The sequence below is a fragment of the Numenius arquata genome, chromosome 8 (genome assembly GCF_964106895.1).
Source record: "Numenius arquata chromosome 8, bNumArq3.hap1.1, whole genome shotgun sequence".
Taxonomy (NCBI): Eukaryota; Metazoa; Chordata; class Aves; order Charadriiformes; family Scolopacidae; genus Numenius; species Numenius arquata.
The window spans coordinates 29,097,274-29,116,714 of record NC_133583.1 but is presented as its reverse complement, the minus strand read 5'-3'; the positions used below and the strand labels follow the sequence as shown (position 1 = coordinate 29,116,714).

At 41.2% G+C, this 19,441-nt stretch overlaps 1 protein-coding gene across 1 annotated transcript in view; it reads left to right on the top strand.

Annotated features, from left to right (window-relative positions):
• Window positions 1-19,441, top strand: part of HMCN1 (hemicentin 1) — a 202,018-nt gene that overhangs the window by 173,296 nt on the left and 9,281 nt on the right. Inside the window, exons 86-103 of the mRNA XM_074152276.1 lie at window positions 273-354; window positions 1,120-1,389; window positions 1,934-2,104; window positions 2,309-2,479; window positions 3,523-3,693; window positions 5,684-5,854; window positions 6,442-6,612; window positions 9,325-9,495; window positions 9,930-10,079; window positions 10,410-10,547; window positions 10,871-10,992; window positions 11,966-12,203; window positions 13,920-13,982; window positions 15,242-15,361; window positions 15,591-15,725; window positions 16,168-16,281; window positions 16,607-16,732; window positions 17,528-17,656. Coding sequence (XP_074008377.1) covers window positions 273-354; window positions 1,120-1,389; window positions 1,934-2,104; window positions 2,309-2,479; window positions 3,523-3,693; window positions 5,684-5,854; window positions 6,442-6,612; window positions 9,325-9,495; window positions 9,930-10,079; window positions 10,410-10,547; window positions 10,871-10,992; window positions 11,966-12,203; window positions 13,920-13,982; window positions 15,242-15,361; window positions 15,591-15,725; window positions 16,168-16,281; window positions 16,607-16,732; window positions 17,528-17,656 — 2,713 coding nt within the window. The remainder of the gene's footprint in view (window positions 1-272; window positions 355-1,119; window positions 1,390-1,933; window positions 2,105-2,308; window positions 2,480-3,522; window positions 3,694-5,683; window positions 5,855-6,441; window positions 6,613-9,324; window positions 9,496-9,929; window positions 10,080-10,409; window positions 10,548-10,870; window positions 10,993-11,965; window positions 12,204-13,919; window positions 13,983-15,241; window positions 15,362-15,590; window positions 15,726-16,167; window positions 16,282-16,606; window positions 16,733-17,527; window positions 17,657-19,441) is intronic.

Below are 19,441 nucleotides of genomic sequence, written 5' to 3'. Positions count from 1 at the left end.
AGCTCCCTTGAGTTGGTTTAAGTTAAAAAAAAAAAAAAAATATCTTCGGCGTTAAGAAGTTGAAGGCAATAAAAAATGGAATAATAAAAATAATTCATGCTATCAGCTTAATGTTAATAAAGGCAAAAAGTTGAGATACTCTAGAATCTAACACCGTGCCTCAAGATCCAGGGTGTGCCATGTTGAGTTGCAGAAAATTCACTTACAGGAGGTGCACTGTAAACAAAACCCCTCATTACATAGGTGTTGACTATTTGCTTTTCGTTCTCTAGAATGAAGATGCTGGTGATTACAAGTGCGTGGCTACCAATGATGCTGGTGTGGTAGAGCGCAGTCTGACGCTAACGCTTCAGAGTAAGACTCAAAAGTTTAATGGCACTAGATTGGAATGATAACCTACCTTTGAATAGGTGTATGCAGCTGCCATTAAAGTTTTGGAGGTTGAGCACTGCACTGTAGGTTAAGATTCATCTCATCTTTCATCATTAATATTTAAAAGTCTAGTCTAAGCTAGTGATTGAGGTCACAGAAGAGAAGCGTGTAGAAGGTGATTCAGCCTCATCTTAGAAACCAACTTAGAGTGAGGTGTCAATCACCTTCTGAAGGGCCTATATCCTATACAAATGGATTAAACTAGACTCTTAAGAAAATTACGTGAGATGAATCCTGGCTTTCACTGACAATATTTAATTTTTGGCAGAAATAATATTTTAGAATTCTTTTCTCACTAGTGGTAGAATTTCTGATCATCCCCTTTCTATTGTAGCCTCAAGGTGTATTGATCTGTTACTTATGTCTCGTTTGCCTCTGGACATGGTTAATAGCATCTTTGTGCAGGTTTTATGAAAAGTAGCACATTTTAGCAGTAAGGAAGGTCCTGTGCTTGTGTAGTCAGGCGTCAGTCCCGACTTTGGTCCTCAGATTGCTACGTATTAAAAATAAACTATCATTGTCATTTTCACTTGCATGTATTTTGACAGTTGAAGATCAACAGTAATGATTTTAGGTAAACTGACTTGATTTTTTTTTTTTTCTCTCATTCTGACCAGACCTTTAATACCAATACAGCGAAAAAAATGTAACCACGTGCTATTGCCTAAAGAAACCTTTCTCTTTTAGGTCCTCCAGTCATTACTGTTGAACCTGTAGAGACAGTTATTGAAGCTGGTGGCACAGCAATGCTGAACTGCCAGGCAAATGGAGAGCCTCCTCCAACCATCAGATGGTCCCGCCAGGGTCACCCAGTCGTGAGCAACGAGAGAGTGACTGTCCTGTCCAATGGCTCCTTGCGTATTGTCGCAGCACAGAAGGAAGACACCTCTGAATATGAGTGTGTAGCCAGGAATCTAATGGGATCTGTTCTTGTTAGAGTACCACTGACTGTCCAGGGTAGGTGCACAAAATACAGGATCCTGATTGTCAAACTGGTAGATTACAGCATTGATTGAGATTAAATATGATCAAGATTTTGTCTTATCCATATTTTATCTTATCTTCCATATACGCATTAGGTATATGTTAAGCCTAGTCTGAGATGTCAGAGGGTTTCTGTTTCATGAATTTTTGTTCCATTATACACATCCAGCTGTGTGAGACAGGTGAGTGTGAAGGAGTGAGAGACATAAATAATAATGAAAGGGATCTTGAACTAGATCCCATCCTCAGAGCACATATCATAACTTAATTGGACCTCTAAAGAATAACTTAATTGTACTGCTAAAGAAAAGCATTTAGGAGCATAAGCAATAACTATGTCAGAGCAGCTGAAGCATTCTCTGAACTGTAGTAAGATCCTTCTGCAGTAATGAAGACGTGAAGGAAGTTCTGTTTCTAAATATGACTTATGAATTGCATTTTTCACTTTGCTGTATTAGTCTAAGAGAGTTATAAGCACAAACACGTTACAAAAAGAGCGTCTTTTTTCCCACTGCAGTGCATGGTGGATTTTCTGATTGGCTGGAATGGCAAGCTTGCAGTGTAACTTGTGGTCAAGGCATTCAGGAGCGAGTCCGTCAGTGCAACAACCCTCTTCCAGCAAACGGTGGGAGGAGGTGTGAGGGGCCTGATACAGAAGTACGCAGCTGCCACAACAAGCCATGTCCAGGTATTTTTTTAATGAATTATACTTTTAGTGTGCCTTACATTAAGTGGTCTAACAGTGAACCGTTACCAGCATGGATCTTCATGGCAGATTCATTTTCCTAAGAAGTTGGAATTCATTTTGACTTTGTGGAAAGGACGAGGAAATTTCAATAAATACCACAAAAATATTTTTTTAATGAGAACTGTGGGGTTTTCTGTTTCTTAGTGGATGGCAACTGGTCGGAGTGGGGGCTGTGGGAAGAGTGTTCAAAGAGCTGTGGACAAGGTAACAGGACGAGAACCAGAACCTGCAATAACCCACCAGCTCAGCATGGTGGGAAGCCCTGTGATGGCAGTGCTGTGGATTCAGTCATGTGTAATATTAGGCCTTGCCCAGGTAAGAGAGGACTGGTTTAAAATTAGTTGCACAAGGGGCTGCCTGTAGAGGTTTCTTTTTTTTCCTCTAAACTCGAATTTTCTCAGCTTCTTTTAAATTACTAAATTATAAAAGAACTAAGGTTCCAATTTTTTGTTGTTTTAAAATTGCTTGTAATTTATTGAATGGCACTAGTTCTCGGCAACAGAACTCACAAAAGGAAGTGCAAGGAATATGTTCATTTTGTATTTTGATGTTTTCCAGTACTTGTTACCCATGTTCTTACAGAGTAAAACTCTAAACTTATTCTGCAAAGCCAATTAAAATTAAAAAAAAACCCACACACCAAGTATTAAAAAGTCATGTAAAATGTGATAGGTAATAATTTAAGATATTATCGGTATATTTTCCTCTGTTGTTTTTATTTTCAGCTACGTCTTTCTCCTAACTAGCTGAATGTTCTGAGTTTCCTTCCTGCCTTTGTAGTACTTCCTGTGTTTGACAGGTTGTAGTTTATTCATAACCCTTCACCACTGGCATGTTTCCGTCTACGTGATTTTTTTATGATATTGATTTTTCCCGTTTTCCCTGGCTCTGCTACCACCACGATGCCAAATGTTCATCCACCGGCCTGAGATTCATTTTTCTAGATCTTGTCAACAAAATCAGTTCTGGCTCCTGCTTACTGGTAGCCACTGAAGCTGTGTGCCAGCTTTTAGCTGGCACGCTCCTTCCCCTGCTGAGACCTTCAGCACAGGGCAGTCAGAGCCAGGTCACTTATGAAAACGCCAGATTTGATCAAGTATTGAGCTCTGTTGTTCCACGATTGTTCTGAGGTGATGTATTCAGAAAACAAAAAGGAAAGAATTAATCTCTCTCTTGCAAAGTGTTGATCCGTTTCAGCTGTTGCTCAAGGCAAAGGTTTTTCCAGGGGTTTATTCAGGATATTTCATTTATTGATATTAAACAACGTAGCTTTTTTTTGCCTGAAGCTGTGGAGCTATAATTTCAAGTTAAAGCAGCTGGATAGTTTAAACAGTTTTAGAGCTGTGCTGCCTTTTCAGTTGGTGGTGAGTGGAGTTCTTGGCTGCCATGGGCCCCTTGCAGCGAGACTTGCGGGAAAGGTACTCAGACACGACTGCGGCTCTGCAATAACCCTCCTCCTTCACATGGCGGGTCGTACTGTGAGGGGTCTGATGCACAGATGCAGGTTTGCAACAAGAGACGCTGCCCAGGTAAGACGCATCAGACACAGAGAGAACAATGACAAACTTGTCATTTCCTTTCCAAATTGTACTTAATTTATATCGAAAGCTTTCCAGTTCTGAAAGTGTAGTCCCTGCAAAAATTCTGTTCAAACCTTTTACTTTCCTTGGCCCCTGTCACTATCTTTGCATCCCTCTATAGAACTAACATGTGGGATTTCTTCTCCTATCCTTTTCTGTCTTCCTTTACCCTGCCACTGTGCAAAAGCAGCGTTTTAAATCTTTGGCAGTTAGATTACAGGTTTCTTCTTTTTTTTAAATTTTCCTAGGTTCTATTATTAATTTATCCATTCCTTCTACATTTCAATAAGTCCTTGGTGACTGAATAGGAAAACTCACATTTTTGAAATATGACCTCTGTATTTGGCTGAGTGCAGGGATAACGAAGGGAGGTTTCATAAAGTGGAATGTGCCGCAGTTCAGACTAGATCCTTCTGGCTTCATGCTCCGTTTTGCACTAAGCATCCTATGCTGAGTCTCCACTGTAACCATCAACTGCTAGAAGAGAGAACTGACCTTGTGGTGCTTGAGCAACTGAGGGCTTGATGTTGCACATTTGTCTGGCTTGATGTGCTGCTGCTGAGGATGCTATTGCTTAAGCTAGTTTGTGACTGAGACTGATCAGCCTCTTCTCAGCCACCAACTCCAGCGCTCCCATGGATGTAGAATGATAGAATGGTTCGGGTTGGAAGGGACCTTAAAGATCATCTAGTTCCAACCCCCTTGCCATGGGCAGGGACACCTCCACTAGACCAGGTTGCTCAAAGCCCTGTCCAGCCTGGCCTTGAACACTTCCAGAGATGGGGCATCCACAACTTCTCTGGGCAACCTGTTCCACTGTCTCACCACCCTCACAGTAAAGAATTTCTTCCTGATATCTAATTGAATCTCCCCTCTTTCAGTTTAAAACTGTTACCCCTTGTCCTATCGCTACACTCCCTGATAAAGAGTCCCTCCCCATCTCTCCTGTAGACCCCCTTTAGGTACTGGAAGGCTGCTGTAAGGTCTCCCTGGAGCCTTCTCTTCTCCAGACTGAACAACCCCAACTCTCTCAGCCTGTCTTCATAGGAGAGGTGCTCCAGCCCTCTGATCATCTTCATGGCCCTCTGTTGGACTCGTTCCAACAGGTCCATGTCCTTCCTGTGTTGAGGACTCCAGAGCTGGACACAGTACTCCAGGTGGGGTCTCACCAGAGCAGAGTAGAGGGGCAGAGTCACCTCCCTCGCCCTGCTGGCCACTCTTCTTTTGATGCAGCCCAGGATATGGTCAGCTTTCTAGGCTGCCAGCACGCATTGTCAGCTCATGTTGAGCTTCTCATCCCCCAACACCCTCAAGTCCTTCTCCTCAGGGCTGCTCTCCAGCCATTTTCCACCCAACCTGTATTTGTGCCTGGGATTGCCCGTAGCAGTTTGTGTTACCATGTCTTGGGAGATCAAAGACTCTACTATTCAACTGCTCAACTGTTCAGACCTGGGTCATATGAGATAATTTAGTAATAACTCCTGGGTGAGCCAGTAAATCAAAGGTTGGTTAGGAAGGAGTGGGGAGAGCTGGTAATGGTTGCATCTTCAGACAGTGCAGCTGCAACCAGAGGAGGACACAGTAGTAAAGATGGGGTTTTGGGGATGGCACTACTACTGGCCATCTGCCTAGTGTGGTAATTTCAGGGATTATTTTGTATACGACTCGACTTGCTTACAAATACCTAAAACTGTGAGAGTGACTGAGCTTGAGAACTGCATGATCCATGATCACGATTCTGGTCAGACATACAGATTATTTAAAAGACAGGTCATGCTTTTCTCCAGTTTAACTCATGGAAATCCCTATGTTCTTAGATGTTCTACAGAGAAAGTCAGTAACATCCTACAGTCAGTTTTACCCTGTTATAGCCCTGATTTACTTTGTTATTTCTAATGTCAGAGACTGTAACTGTACTGCACTATGCCTTTCTCACCAGTGGATGGGAAGTGGGCGACATGGAGCAGCTGGAGTGCCTGCACCGTGTCCTGTGGAGGAGGCAGCAGGCAGAGAACACGCCACTGCTCAGACCCAGCCCCACAGTCTGGGGGTCGCAAATGTGAAGGAAATGACATACAAATTGATTTTTGCAACAGTGATCCTTGTCCAAGTAAGTCCTTTGGGGTAGACTGCTTATCCACTTACTGGGTTTGTACGCCCAAGAGGAAGGCAGCCCTGCACAAATCAAGCACTCCCCCAAAAACGAGGTTTGAAGACAGGCAAGTGGTATTAGCTACCTGGCAAGAGTGAAAGCATCTCTTCATCAGTCAGCATGACTGGGACATTTTAAACATGAACTATTAGGGGCACAAACCAGCAGCAGTTGGTGCATAAGGTCCTGCCATACTATTGGAGGTCACGCACCTCTCTAGTTAAAACTGTCCAGTCAGAAAGTACTGCAAAATGAATTTCTTTGTATCTCACAGTAGAATATAGTGACTTACTTGGTTAATATGTCCTGCATACTTTCCTATGGACAGCAACATCCTGGAGTTGGTTAATATACTCTGAGAAATTGCTGAATGCAGGACAAGATAACTCTTCTTAGATCTTTAATTGTCTGGGGGTTTTATTTTTAATTTGGGAAAAGAAATTAAAAATTTACTTTCCAATAGGAATATTTTCCTAGCTTGAGTCTCTGGTTTTAAGTATCTGTTATTAAGAGGAATACAGAGAAAATCTGACTTATTTTTACAGTTCACGGCAACTGGGGCCCATGGAGTAGTTGGGGAACCTGCAGTCGAACATGCAATGGAGGCCAGATGAGGCGATACAGGACCTGTGACAATCCTCGCCCTGCCAGCGGTGGCAGGGCATGTGCAGGGGCTGACATGCAGATCCAGAGATGCAGCACTGAACTGTGCCCTGGTAAGTGCTCAGACTAACAGAAGTTAAATGCAGCTTTCCCTGGAAGACTTCAGGGTCTACATAATGTATGTGAGATTTTCATATTAAGAAAGGCATGTAGAACATTCCTATAATTACTTACAATTTCATACAATCTAATAATCCACTTTCACTTTTTTCTTTAAACAACTGTCACCTTACAAGGATTTCCCCCTTCACATGTTAAATTTTCTCAAAATGAGGTGGAATAATTAAAAACAAGAAATAACATATGAAAATCTCTCCTATACCTGCAATTCTACTTAGTTTTTACAGTAAATACAGTTTATGAGGCTCCCAGTGAACTGTCATATGTATTCCAGGAGCAGGGAAGAATGCTCAGCTCAAAAGCTTTAAATAAAATGACAGTCAAAGCAGTTAATTGATTTACTGACAATACTTAAGTAAGGGGCAGTCATTGAACTTACATATTCATGGTCAGTATCAGCAATACAGCAGATAAACCACAACGCTAGAGACTTACTAACACCTACAATTTTCTAAGCACCCTTCTATAACTCATCCCAGAAAGGGATTATTAATTCACAGAATCACAGAATTGTCAGAGTTGGAAGGGACCTCTAGGGATCATCTAGTCCAACTCCCCTGCTGAAGCAGGATTGCCCAGAGCACATCACTCAGGACTGCATCCAGGCGGGTCTTGAAAATCTCCAGAGAAGGGGACTCCACACCCTCCCTGGGCAGCCTGTTCCAGGGCTCTGGCACCCTCACTGTAAAGAAGTTTTTCCTCATATTTGAATGGAACTTCCTATGTTCCAGCTTGTGCCCGTTGCCCCTCGTCCTATCGCTGGAAACCACTGAAAAGAGTCCGGCTCCATCCTCCTTCAGCCCACCCTTTAGGTACTTGTAAACATAGATAAGGTCTCCCCTCAGCCTTCTCTTCTCCAGGCTAAAGAGCCCCAGCTCTTTGAGCCTTTCCTCATAAGGGAGACATTCCAATCCTTTAATCATCTTTGTTGCCCTACGTTGGACTCTCTCCAGTAGTTCCCTGTCTCCTTTGAACTGGGGAGCCCAGAACTGGACACAGTATTCCAGTTGTGGCCTCACCAGTGCAGAGTAGAGGGGGAGGATGAACTCCCTCCACCTACTGGCCACACACTTCCCTACGCAGCCCAGGATCCCATTGGCCCTCTTGGCAACAAGGGCACATTGCTGGCTCATGGAAAGTTTGCTATCCACCAGGACTCCCAGATCCTTCAATAATTAAAAAAAATATTAAATCCCTCCTCTATGTGCACCCCTTTACATGCCCTTCTCCTGTGGGAGATGTAGGAGCTCCAGCTTGATGCGTACTTGTGCCACATTCAACGCACACACTGATCCACACACTGGTGACAAAGCCCCTGATGAGGCCACATCCGCACACCCGAGGTGTGGGCCTCTCCTCGTTGCATCCCATAGCATCCCCCCCACTAGCTGGATACCAGCTGCTCGTGGCATGTGAGGACAATTCTCCATTAGGTCTCGATGGAGGTTACAGCGCCAAGCCCAGTCTGATTGCACCTTGTTTATCCTTCTCTTGCTTGGGTTTATCCTCCCCAAACACAAATTTCCTTGCTGCTTTTGTACTTTTCAGTTCCTTTGTTACTGTTATTTTGTCTAATGGTTATCATAAGCATACTTTTTTCATTGTTACTTTCCTGTTACCATTACTAGTTTGGGGCAAATGTCATATTGGATCAGGCATTTCCAGATGTACACACAGTGTACAGTCAGGTTCCTATTGTACCGTCTGTTGCTATCGAGGCCGTGCTACCACGGGGAGGCTGTGCAGACTCCTGCACACGTGTACTTCAAGCCAAATCTAATTGACCTCTTTTGAGTGTTTGGACAGATAGAGCGTGTGTTCTTTATTTGCAAGATTTATGGTTTGTTTGGTTTCTGTCAATTTTATACTCGTGCAATCTCAGATGTTTTCTTTGTAGGAGTAAGAGCACTTGAAGCTCTAGACAGCGAAGTTGTCTTTCCAGTGATAGGCTACCAAAAACTATGACAGGAGAGTCTGAATATTGACAGCTGTTCTTTGCGAACTGGTTTGTGATGGATCTGCATGCACGCAACAGTGTTGAAATCGGCTTCTACGTAACCTGATACTTGCAGGGAAGAGATGCAGAGACTGGCAGAGGTGTCTCTGCAGAACCTCCTGGGGAGAGTGGCTGGCTGGAGTCAGGCACAGGCTGGTTGTACATCTCTTCTACCCATACAGCAACGCATAGGCAGCCACCCAAAGCCAGCCTGATCTCACGACCTGTACAGCAGACCTCTCTGGATGCAGCCTTTGGGGGAGGACTTGCATAATTGTGCAGAGCGACAGGTGTAGTTTAGACTCTTCAAAGCTTCCCTGGTCAGCCATGAAGTGGTACCTCTTCAACATGACACAGGGAAGAATTTGACCCAGCTCTTGCTAAGTCTCCAACCATTGTAATGGAAACATTTCCTGGAGGAGACTCCTTGTCACCAAGACAGCTGATACACAAAAAAAATTTAAAGGTGGTATGTTTCTGAGGGGAGAAGTGTTCATGCCTACCCATTAAGGTGTTTTTGCCATCCTTTTAGCTATTTCTTTTCTCTACCACATTGGTTCCGTCAAGGAGGAGTGACACAAAAGCATCACTGATGCAGCCTGAAGCATTTAAAATGAAAAGTCGCTTTCTTCATTCTTTCTTTCTTCAGTGGATGGAAACTGGGGGCAGTGGCAAACATGGAGCCAGTGTTCTGCTTCTTGTGGAGGAGGAGAGCAGACCCGAATACGCCTGTGCAGCAATCCAGCTCCGTTAAATCATGGCCGTCCTTGTCCTGGAGACTCCTCCCAAATATCCAGGTGTAATACCCAAGCATGTCCTGGTGAGTTAACTTACAGCCCGCACACTGTGACAATATGGTGAAAGCCTGTGGCTAGTAATCTCCTGTGTCTTGGCCAGTTGAACAAGTAATTTAATTTTGGGGGCTTAAATGTCCCCTGAAACTTCAGCTGGATAATTTTTTTGTTAATCTGTTACGTAGCACTAAAGTACGCTGTTAAACAGTTCTTGCTTTTCAGAGGGGGGTGAGTGCATAAGGCGATTCCCATGTTACTGTGCGTATATCTCTGACCATGTATGTTATTTGCAGGTCATGAGTTTTACTCTTGCAAATAATATAGTAATATATTTGGAAATATCTTTCTTAAAATGCTGGACAGTATTTCTGAATTTTCTTTCTCCAAAAGTACGGGACAGCAGAGTGCCAGACATGGGACCTTTCTTTTTTCCTGCCTCCCTTCTCTCTCCCTTACACAGGTGGGCCTTCACGTGCCAAAGGCAGCATCATTGGAAATATTAATGATATTGAATTTGGAATTGCTTTCCTGAACGCTACAGTAACAGACAGCCCTGACTCTGAAACTAGAGTAATACAAGCAAAGATTACGAACGTTCCTCGGAGCCTTGGTAAGCTTTTTATTACTTTTTTTCCACTTTTTTCCCTTGAGCCTGGCTGAATTGTGTGCAGTGTCAGTTTTCACCACTTCATTTCATTAAGTGTCACTGAAGAAACTGATCTAAACTTTTCATAGACAGAGGAAAAGGAAATCTTCAATATTTACTTCTAGTATCTTAATATTTGTAAAATGATTCCTCTGAGTATGACAATGCTTTTTTTTTCCTGGTTTAAACCTCAAGGATTACACTAGTTTTAGGTCTTCGTATTCAACTCTTACTGATGTGGGTCACATGATGTTAGGAAAAAAGCTCTCAAATGTTATGTCGCATTTCTTTCAGGTGCAGCGGTGAGAAAGCTTGTTTCTATATTAAGCCCCGTTTACTGGACAACTGCAAAAGAAATTGGAGAAGCAATGAATGGGTTTACGCTCACTGATGCGGTCTTCAAGAGAGAAACTCAAGTGGAGTTTGCAACTGGTTAGCTACCTGTGATATACCGTCTCCTCCTGTTTCCAATGAGCTTGATAAATACCGCATTTCTTAAAAAAAATAGCACATAACTGTGGCTGAATTTTGAGTCTTGTGCTTATGCCAATATTTTCTTAATGACTACAGCTTTTTGAGGCTTAAATGCAGCTTTTAGAGCTGTAATTTGTGACGTACTGTTTATATTACAGGCATGGTATGCCTTATAAAAATATGAGTATAGAATAACTGGTCAATGTCAATTCAGATACTGTGTGGCTGACATGCGTCTCTGGTTAGGATGTTTTATAAATCAATGTGCTCATAATTCATAGGTGAGATTCTGCGAATGACTCATATTGCCCGGGGCTTGGATTCAGAGGGAGCCTTGCTGCTGGATGTCGTCGTGAGTGGCCACGTGCTGCAGCTCCAGTCAGCAGCTGATGTTAACATGAAGGTAAGGCTGCTCGAGATACCACCCTCTTCTCTCATCGGTATATACTTCCTCTCTCATCTATATTAAAGCAGTAGACAGTAAGACCTGAAAACTGTTTTACTGTATGTAACTTATTTTGTGCCTGGTTTAATTGATAGATGCTAACATTGCCTTTGAAAATAAAAAGTTGTTGTCAGGAAGGCAGTATTGGTCACTTAAGATTTTTGGATGTTAGAAGGTAGTATTGAAAAGCATCTTTGGGGCTAATTATCCCAGGCAGGCATGTCAGGTGTTGCTTTCAATAGAGCTGTAAAGGTGCATCTTGAGCCTGTCTGACTTTTTGGTTTCCCTGAGGATGACACCATCTCTTTTATGCCATGGCACTTTGCCAAAATTTCTGAATATTCCCGGTGATTTGTTTGCAGCTACAATTGTACGTAGTCTGGCAGAGAAACGTTGCTACAGCTGATAAAATTGCAAAGACAGGGGATCAACAGATTCTGAATCAAATTACATCGTAGGGTATTTTATATGTTCTTATCATGCGTGCTGTCATGATGCTGCTAATGATGTGCTCCTTTCTTTGCTATAGCATCAAAGCTTTGTCTTGTGGAGATATCTATTATGGCAAACAGGTTGTTTATTTAGCAACCTCTTGTCAGCATCTGACTTAATATAAAAAAATATTTAGACCTCAAAATATTGTTATTGAATAATAAGATCATTTTCAGGTTTATTTGGAAATGCTCTACGATATCCCCCATCATCAGGATCCGCAGTACCACAGCCTGCTTCTTATTTAAAGAAATATACCAGATGCTGTTAAGATTCAACAGTTAAGAGTAAAAAAGGCATGTGTTTTGTGAAATACAATTTGTTCAGCTGTTAAGTAAAAAAACCTTTCTCAGAATACATCTCATACCACTTTAAAATACTAAAACCACAGTGGTGTTGGCCGTACTCAGTGGCTGATGCTTGAATCTTGTTGTTTCAGGATTACACAGAAGATTATATTCAAACCGGCCCTGGGCAACTGTATGCCCATTCTACTCGTCTCTTCACTGTAGATGGAGTTAGTGTTCCCTATACATGGAACCACACTATCACCTATGATTACACTAAAGGAAAAATGCCTTTCTTGGTGGAAACGCTCCATGCTTCCTCTATTACAACAGAGTACAACCCATTGGAAGAAACTGTAGATTTTAAAATCTACGCTTCCATTGCAAAAGGTATTGTTCCAATCTTTCACAAAAATAAAACAATGGAAGAATAATATCCTGTCTTCCTAGAACTCATTGCCTATATTCTCATAAACTGGTATGGCCTTGAAAGAGAAAATGCTGTTAAATTTAGGTAACTTAGATCCTGGGGCCTACATGTCTTGTTAAATACCCATAGACTAAAATGTAAAAGCTGTTGCAGTTTGCGCTTTATTCTTCACCTGTAGTTCTCATTGATGATGTACACCTGCATTTGCTGACGCTGCTAAAGGCATCACCAGTAGCTTCAGACAGTCAACCTAAAATATTTCTCCATTTCCTTGAATGTACCTTTCAGTCTCTAAAAACGAAATGACTCTGTTTTTTGTGGGGGGTCAAGTGTTGGTGGGTTTTTTGGTTTTGTTTGTTTTCACATAGCTATAAAGAAAAAAGACCGTATATTTTCTTCTCACAGCAAAACCCATGTAAATGTAAGTAAGGTAGTAATGAGGCTACAGAGGTGGAAGAACATGCGAAATTCAGCACTAAAATGGGTAAAATGTCCTGGGTCGTTCCTCAGATTGAACTTCTTTGGAATTATTTGGCATATACGGAGAATATGGTGCTGAGCTGCAGATTGAAAACTTTACTAGTACTTTATGGATATATTTTTTAAGGCCCGATATGAATGATGCACAGTTATGCAGCGTTGTGTAGACACATGCTTGTGTATGGTCTGTAAAGCTGGTGAGTCCTAACTCAGAGGTGGCAAGCTCGTAGCTCCATCAGCTGTTGTGCTGTGTCTTAGCATTACTAACTGCTGGCTTTTGTTAACCTTTTACCTAAGTGATCTTAAGGAATAGGGTATATATTTGTATAAGTGGGTTTTCCTTTGAGAAGTCTTAATTGGTTAGCAGAAAGTCCAGTTGTCTTTTTAAATACTGTTTGGGCTTTTTTTACACAGTAAGGTTGAACATCATCTTTCAAATGAAATAACTCAGGTTTGAAAGGAAACAAAACAGTGGGATTGCTTATCTCAGTCTTTCTTTTCAATAACAATATTCTAAATGAAGTCAAAGAATGATTTTCCCACTTACCAGCCTATGAACTCATTGTGCAATTTGAAAAGCAAATAAGATTTTTATTTTCTGTTTTAAAAAGAGGCCTGGTAAAAGGAGGTCTCCAGATGTAGTTATGCCTCTGCATAAATCTGGCCAAGCCTTTTTTGAACTTGCATTTATTTCCTCCAACAATTAGTATGGTGCTTTTTTAAGCAGTGGTTACCAGAGGCTTCCATCAGGGTTCATAGTACACACTTGTGTTCTTCTACAGTGACTTCCCACAATCTATGACATGGTGATTTGTTTGGTTTGGGTTTATTTCTCTCCTTTCACGTGACGTGAAACTGAATGGTCTTTATTCTTTTAATAATGAAAATATTATGGAGGAACCTTACAGGATGTATCAGGCTGGGATACAACTTGCAGTCATTCTGAGGGAAACCTGTTTAATCCACGCCTGTTTAATGTCCTTCAAATCGGCAAAACCCATGTACTACTGACTGTTAGTGCCCAAGTACAAAAACCGCTAACGTCTGAATTTTAAAAGTTTCTATTTTAGTGTTCCAAGTGTAATAAATCTTTTATAACTAGCTGGGCTGCAATTCTTAACGTTAAAGATTTTTAAAAAGTAATAAATTTGCCATATTTTCATCCACATGTAACATCCACTTCCTTTACCCTACAGGAGATCGTAGCAATCAGTGTCCTGCTGGGTTTGGTTTGGACTCATCTGGGCCTTACTGTTCAGGTAACGATGTGACAAGTGTAGTGTGTAATCAGAGACTCATAGCATGGTTTGGGTTGGAAGGGACTTTTAAAGCTCATCCAGTTCTACCTCCCCTGCCATGGGCAGGGACACCTTCCACTAGATCAGCTTGCTCAAAGCCTGGCCTTGAACACTTTCAGGACATCCACAATTTCTCAGGGCAACTGTTCCAGTGCCTGACCACCCTCGTTGTAAAAAATTTATTCTTTATTTCCAATCTAAATCTACCTTCTTTTAGTTTACAACTGTTACCCCTTGTCCTGGCCCTTCAGCCCTGGTAAAAAATCTCTCCATCTTTCTTATAAGCACTCTTTGTATACTGGAAGGCCGCTATAAGATTGTCTCAGAGCCTTCTCTTCCCCAGGCTAAACAAGCCGAACTCTATCAAACTTTCTCTATAGCAAAGGTATACCAGCCCTCTGACCATTTTTGTGGTCTCCTCTGGACCTGCTCTAAGAGGTCCGTGTCTGTCTTGTGCTGGGAGCCCCAGAGCTGGATGCAGTATTCAACCACCAGAATCTACACCTTTATCTAGAGTTTCAAGGCATACAGTACATACTTCAAAAAGTGTAAGTTACCATTGATAAAAGGGTGTGGATCCAAAGGCAGATGAAGACTTCACTTCTACACTTGTCTAGAATATACATAGTGCCCAGAGAGCTTTTCATCAGTGCCTCAGATGTCATCAGGGGACACTGAGCCACAGTATCTGCTGAGCCTGCAAAACAAGGCACTTGCTTGATCTGTGTGGAGGGAAAGATGAGCGTTGGCAACGTAGACAACAGCCCACTGAAAACCAGACTGTTTCTGCTTGGGGGATGAAGGTGAAGAGGAGGTTATGAGCATTTTAGCTGTCTCCTCTAGATGACTGAGTCACTTTCTTTTTTAGGGAGAATTGTTTTATATACTTCTGTGGATTTATTTCATTGCCTCTTGAAAGTTTATAAATTAAGGAAATTAAACAAGATATACTACACCATCAAAAAAGTTTACAACCAGGAAAACTGAAAATAAGGTTGCTAAAACAATTTTTCCCGTGCAGTATTGTCTGTAATACCAGTTCTACAGTTTTAACATGGAAAATGTAGTAATCTTTGCACGTACATCTAGGAAGTTTTAAATCTAACACTGAAATCCATCTATTCTGTTGTAATATACCTCTTGTGAAGGGTTTGTTTGGTATAGTTTCTTGTAAAGTCTTGTGAAGTCTCACTGGTTTTTAAAATGTTTCCTTGTTCCAGATGAAGACGAATGTGCTCTGAGAAATCCTTGTTCCCATACCTGTCATAACGCCGTGGGATCTTACTACTGCTCCTGTCCGAAAGGCCTCACTATCTCTGCGGATGGCAGGACGTGTCAGGGTAGGCTAAGTGTTGCCATGGACAGGCTGGTCACAAAAAGCCCCGTGGCACCTTAATCACTAGGGAGATGTTCTGTTTGGGCTCAGCCATTTTGTCATTCAAAGAATATAATTTATTGGTGGTATTCCGGTTATTTCATATCTAAATATATTTGCGGTCAAGTATTTCAGTTGATCATGCTGTGTTTCATTTTGACATAGTGAGGTTTACAGCTTGTTTTTAATTACAGATATTGATGAGTGTGCATTAGGTGGACACACTTGCCATGCTGGCCAAGACTGTGAAAACATCATTGGCTCATACCGCTGTGTGGTTAGATGTGGGAACGGCTTTAGGAGAACAGCTGATGGATACAGCTGCCAAGGTATGGAGAGGTCTTTAGGTTCCGGTGTTGCCTTTCATAAACTGAAAATGCTGTCTTTCACACAGTTGAAAGTAACTTTTTAAAAGATGCATCTCCAACTAAGGTGTCTATAAATTTTCACCATTATGATTGGGGGTTTTGGGGTTTTTTTGGGTGTGGGGTTTTGTGTTTTGGGTTTATTTTGAAACCTTTTGCTTTCTCCATCTTTAGACTAAATTTTAAATCCTATCAGGGAATAACCTAACATTCTTGCTTTTGTATCTCGTGTGAATTTTCTTTTACAAAGAACTGAAAGAAGTAAACGCTTCTGAACATACCTCAATAGTGTAATAACTAGAGCTCAAAGCACAGTCAAGAACGTTCCCTCAACCCAAACCCTTTCAGGTAAATGACGACAAGGCGATTCACAGCTATTATATCAAGGATTTGTATTGTTCAACAGATGTTAATGAGTGTCAAGAGTCCAACTCCTGTCATCAGCGTTGCTTCAACACTATAGGAAGTTTCCACTGTGGTTGTGATCCAGGATATCAGTTAAAGGGCAGAAAATGCATAGGTATGAATACATTTTTGAATGTTCATTCCCTCCTTCCAATGGACATCGTTCAGCATTTATTGGTTACTGTATTTGTTATTGGGAATGTTTATGAATGAAAATCCTGCTATGGATGATATCCTTAGTATGTATTTCTGAGTTTGTTTGTAAAATCCAGAGGAAGTGGGAATTGTGCTGACTGATAAATATGCACGAAATGCATTCGAATGCACGTACGCAGTATAATTACAGCTGGATTATTCTGCTCTTTAGGAATTGAGCATAAGGAGGCAAATTCATTTCCATTCTTGCCCCTTTTTTTTTTTTTTTTTTTTTTTTTAATAAGATGTGAATGAGTGCAGGCAGAACGTATGCAGGCCTGACCAACTCTGCAAAAACACCCGTGGTGGCTATAAGTGCATTGATCTGTGTCCCAATGGAATGACCAAAGCAGAAAACGGAACTTGTATTGGTGAGTAGAAGTGTTAATGTACTGTATGATGATTTGTTTTTTAAAAAATAACCTTGGAGATAGTCCATCCCCAGTTATCAAGATTTGCACGTATTAAGGCACCAAATTTTGGTGTGATTTGATGAAATTTATGTGAACATACATATTTAACTTTGTTGTAATTGATATTAAAGAATAGATTTATTCTTGCCGCTTCCAGTTTTCCGTTGGTGTTTAAGAAAGAACAGTAAGGTTTTCCTCATCATCTCTTCTCTTCTGTGTTGAATTCTAGAAATTGTTCGTTGACTGAAACGTTTTGCCCCTTGTGTGAGTGGTTTCTTAAGAGTTTGTCTCAGGAGCTCTGAATTGAGATCATAGGTCCATGTGCTTATCGGGGATGCTTTTAAACATAACCGATGTCACATAAACTACCAGATCTTGTTTTTTTTTCTAATGGGATATGACAGGAAGGTGGATTCTGTCTCTTTGGACAGTAACTGATCAAACCGGAAACCTCAATGAAAACTTTTGAAAATTATCAAAAAAGTGTAAAAGCAATACAGTTGAAAAATTTATCTGTGTATCTGCTCAAAATTTGCTTTCAGATTGTGAAACACATATTGTGACTTGTAAACTGTTACAGAGTAACGCCTAATGATGACACCAGGTAAGAAAGGTGTACATTCAGAGGCCACAACTATCTAGAAGGCCAGATTCACTTGTGGCTTAATTGCATTCCTTGTTGATTAAGAAGTTTAAAGCTGTAAGAAGTTTCAAGAAAAATCTGACTGCTTCCTCTTGCCTCATCACTTGCAGACATTGATGAATGCCAGGATGGAACCCACCAGTGCCGCTATAACCAGATCTGTGAGAACACACGAGGAAGTTACCGTTGCGTGTGTCCAAGAGGATATCGGTCCCAGGGAGTTGGAAGACCTTGTGTGGGTAAGCTGTCCAATCACATTAGTATCACATATTTTCTGCTGCTGCTTTTGGCTGGGCTTTCTGCTGTAACATATCCAACAGTGCTATCCCATTTGAAGACTATGCTACGTAGACAAATTTGTTCTGTAGTTCAAAATTACCCATCCAAAACTAATAGCCAAAACTAAACGATTCCAAACGGAGATGGTTATAAATCCATACTTTGAAAACAAAGTGTATGAGGTTTTCAGAGCACTGATGGCTGGGTGTGGCAAGCTACCACTCCGCAAGAGGCTTCATTTGTATAAAAATAAGGTCAGATTTGTTAGTGACTGGACAGTGAAACGTGCCTGGCTCTACCCCGGACTGCACTGATTCACACCTTAAGGCAGTCAAGCAGGGAGTGACATGGATTCCTCTAAAGGAGAACACCCAAAGGAAGTGTGTTGCAAGAGGCGCGATACACCCAGAACTTGCCTCTGCAAGTGAATGGCACAAACACACTTACTCACCCTCTAGAACTGCAAAGGGTGTTCCCCATATGGGTAGAGAGGAGGAAGCTGGTACACATTTATCAGCTAATGCCCCCCTTTCTGGTTTGGGTGGATCACAGGAGGGAAGGAGGATTCCTGTCAGTCACAGGAATGCTGACCATGTAGTTACTCCCCTTGCTATCTACACAGACCCTTTTGGCATTAAAATGGGCAGAGGTTTCTCCCACGAACACATGCAGAGCATTTGAAGGATGCTCTCATAGCTCTAATGTGGATAGCTAGAGAGTTTAATGAATGGTGTCAGTGCAAGTACGTAAAACACTTCCTGTGGCGTTTCACAGACCTCAGGATGGCACTGGGATCGTTTAGGTTCACCCCTTTTATATTCATGTGGAATATTTAAAAAATAATAGCTGATCCACCCTGATAATAATGGTTTATGAATGTTGGTATATGACACTTAAGTGAAGTTGGTTTCAGTTGCTCTTGTATCAGAGAAGCATTCCTCCATGATGACGTCTTCAAGATTAGTTTTCCGAAGTGATAAATAGCTGCTTTGGAGAAGAGGATTTTTTTTTTTTTTTTCTTTTTAAACAACTTAAGATTTTGGAATACCAAAAGCCAGGAATTTCTTTATTTAAGGGATTAAATTGCAGTAAGAAACTGTTTGGCTGTAGACCAAGACATGACTTCCAGCTGCCTCTCTACTGAAATAAATCAATCCCAGACTCCTTAACATATATTAAAACCATTTAAATTTCTGACAGTAATAAGGTAGATAAAGTCTAGGACTATGGATTTTCACAAAACACTAACAGCTGCCCTAAAGCTATCTACTGACCAAGAACCAACCACTGAAAGGTCCCTCTGAAATGAAAATAAGACCTTTATGCACCTTTGAATTTTTATCTGCTTAAAAATATATTTAAAATATAGACTCATCAAAGATACTAGTTCACATGTGTTAATAAAATCCAGTTTTTACTGCTTCCAGTGAACACAAAGAAGAGTTGAAAAGTAAGTAGGACCCCAGACTGAAACAGAGTAATTGAACTTTGTTCCTACCTGTGCTACTCTTACCCTGTGTAAAGTCCTTTTTGTCATAATTCCCTGTTAAATGGGGATTAGATGCTCATTTGTCATCATAACACCCACAGATATATGCGTGCCCATATAAGCACATTACAGTGTTTCTGTGAACTGTGTTGGATCTCAACATGCCATATCATAGATGGAAAGGAATTATCGAAAGCTGTTATAGAGCATTTTTGCATATAACATGTGCAAGTCTATCTAGAATTTAAAATCAAAT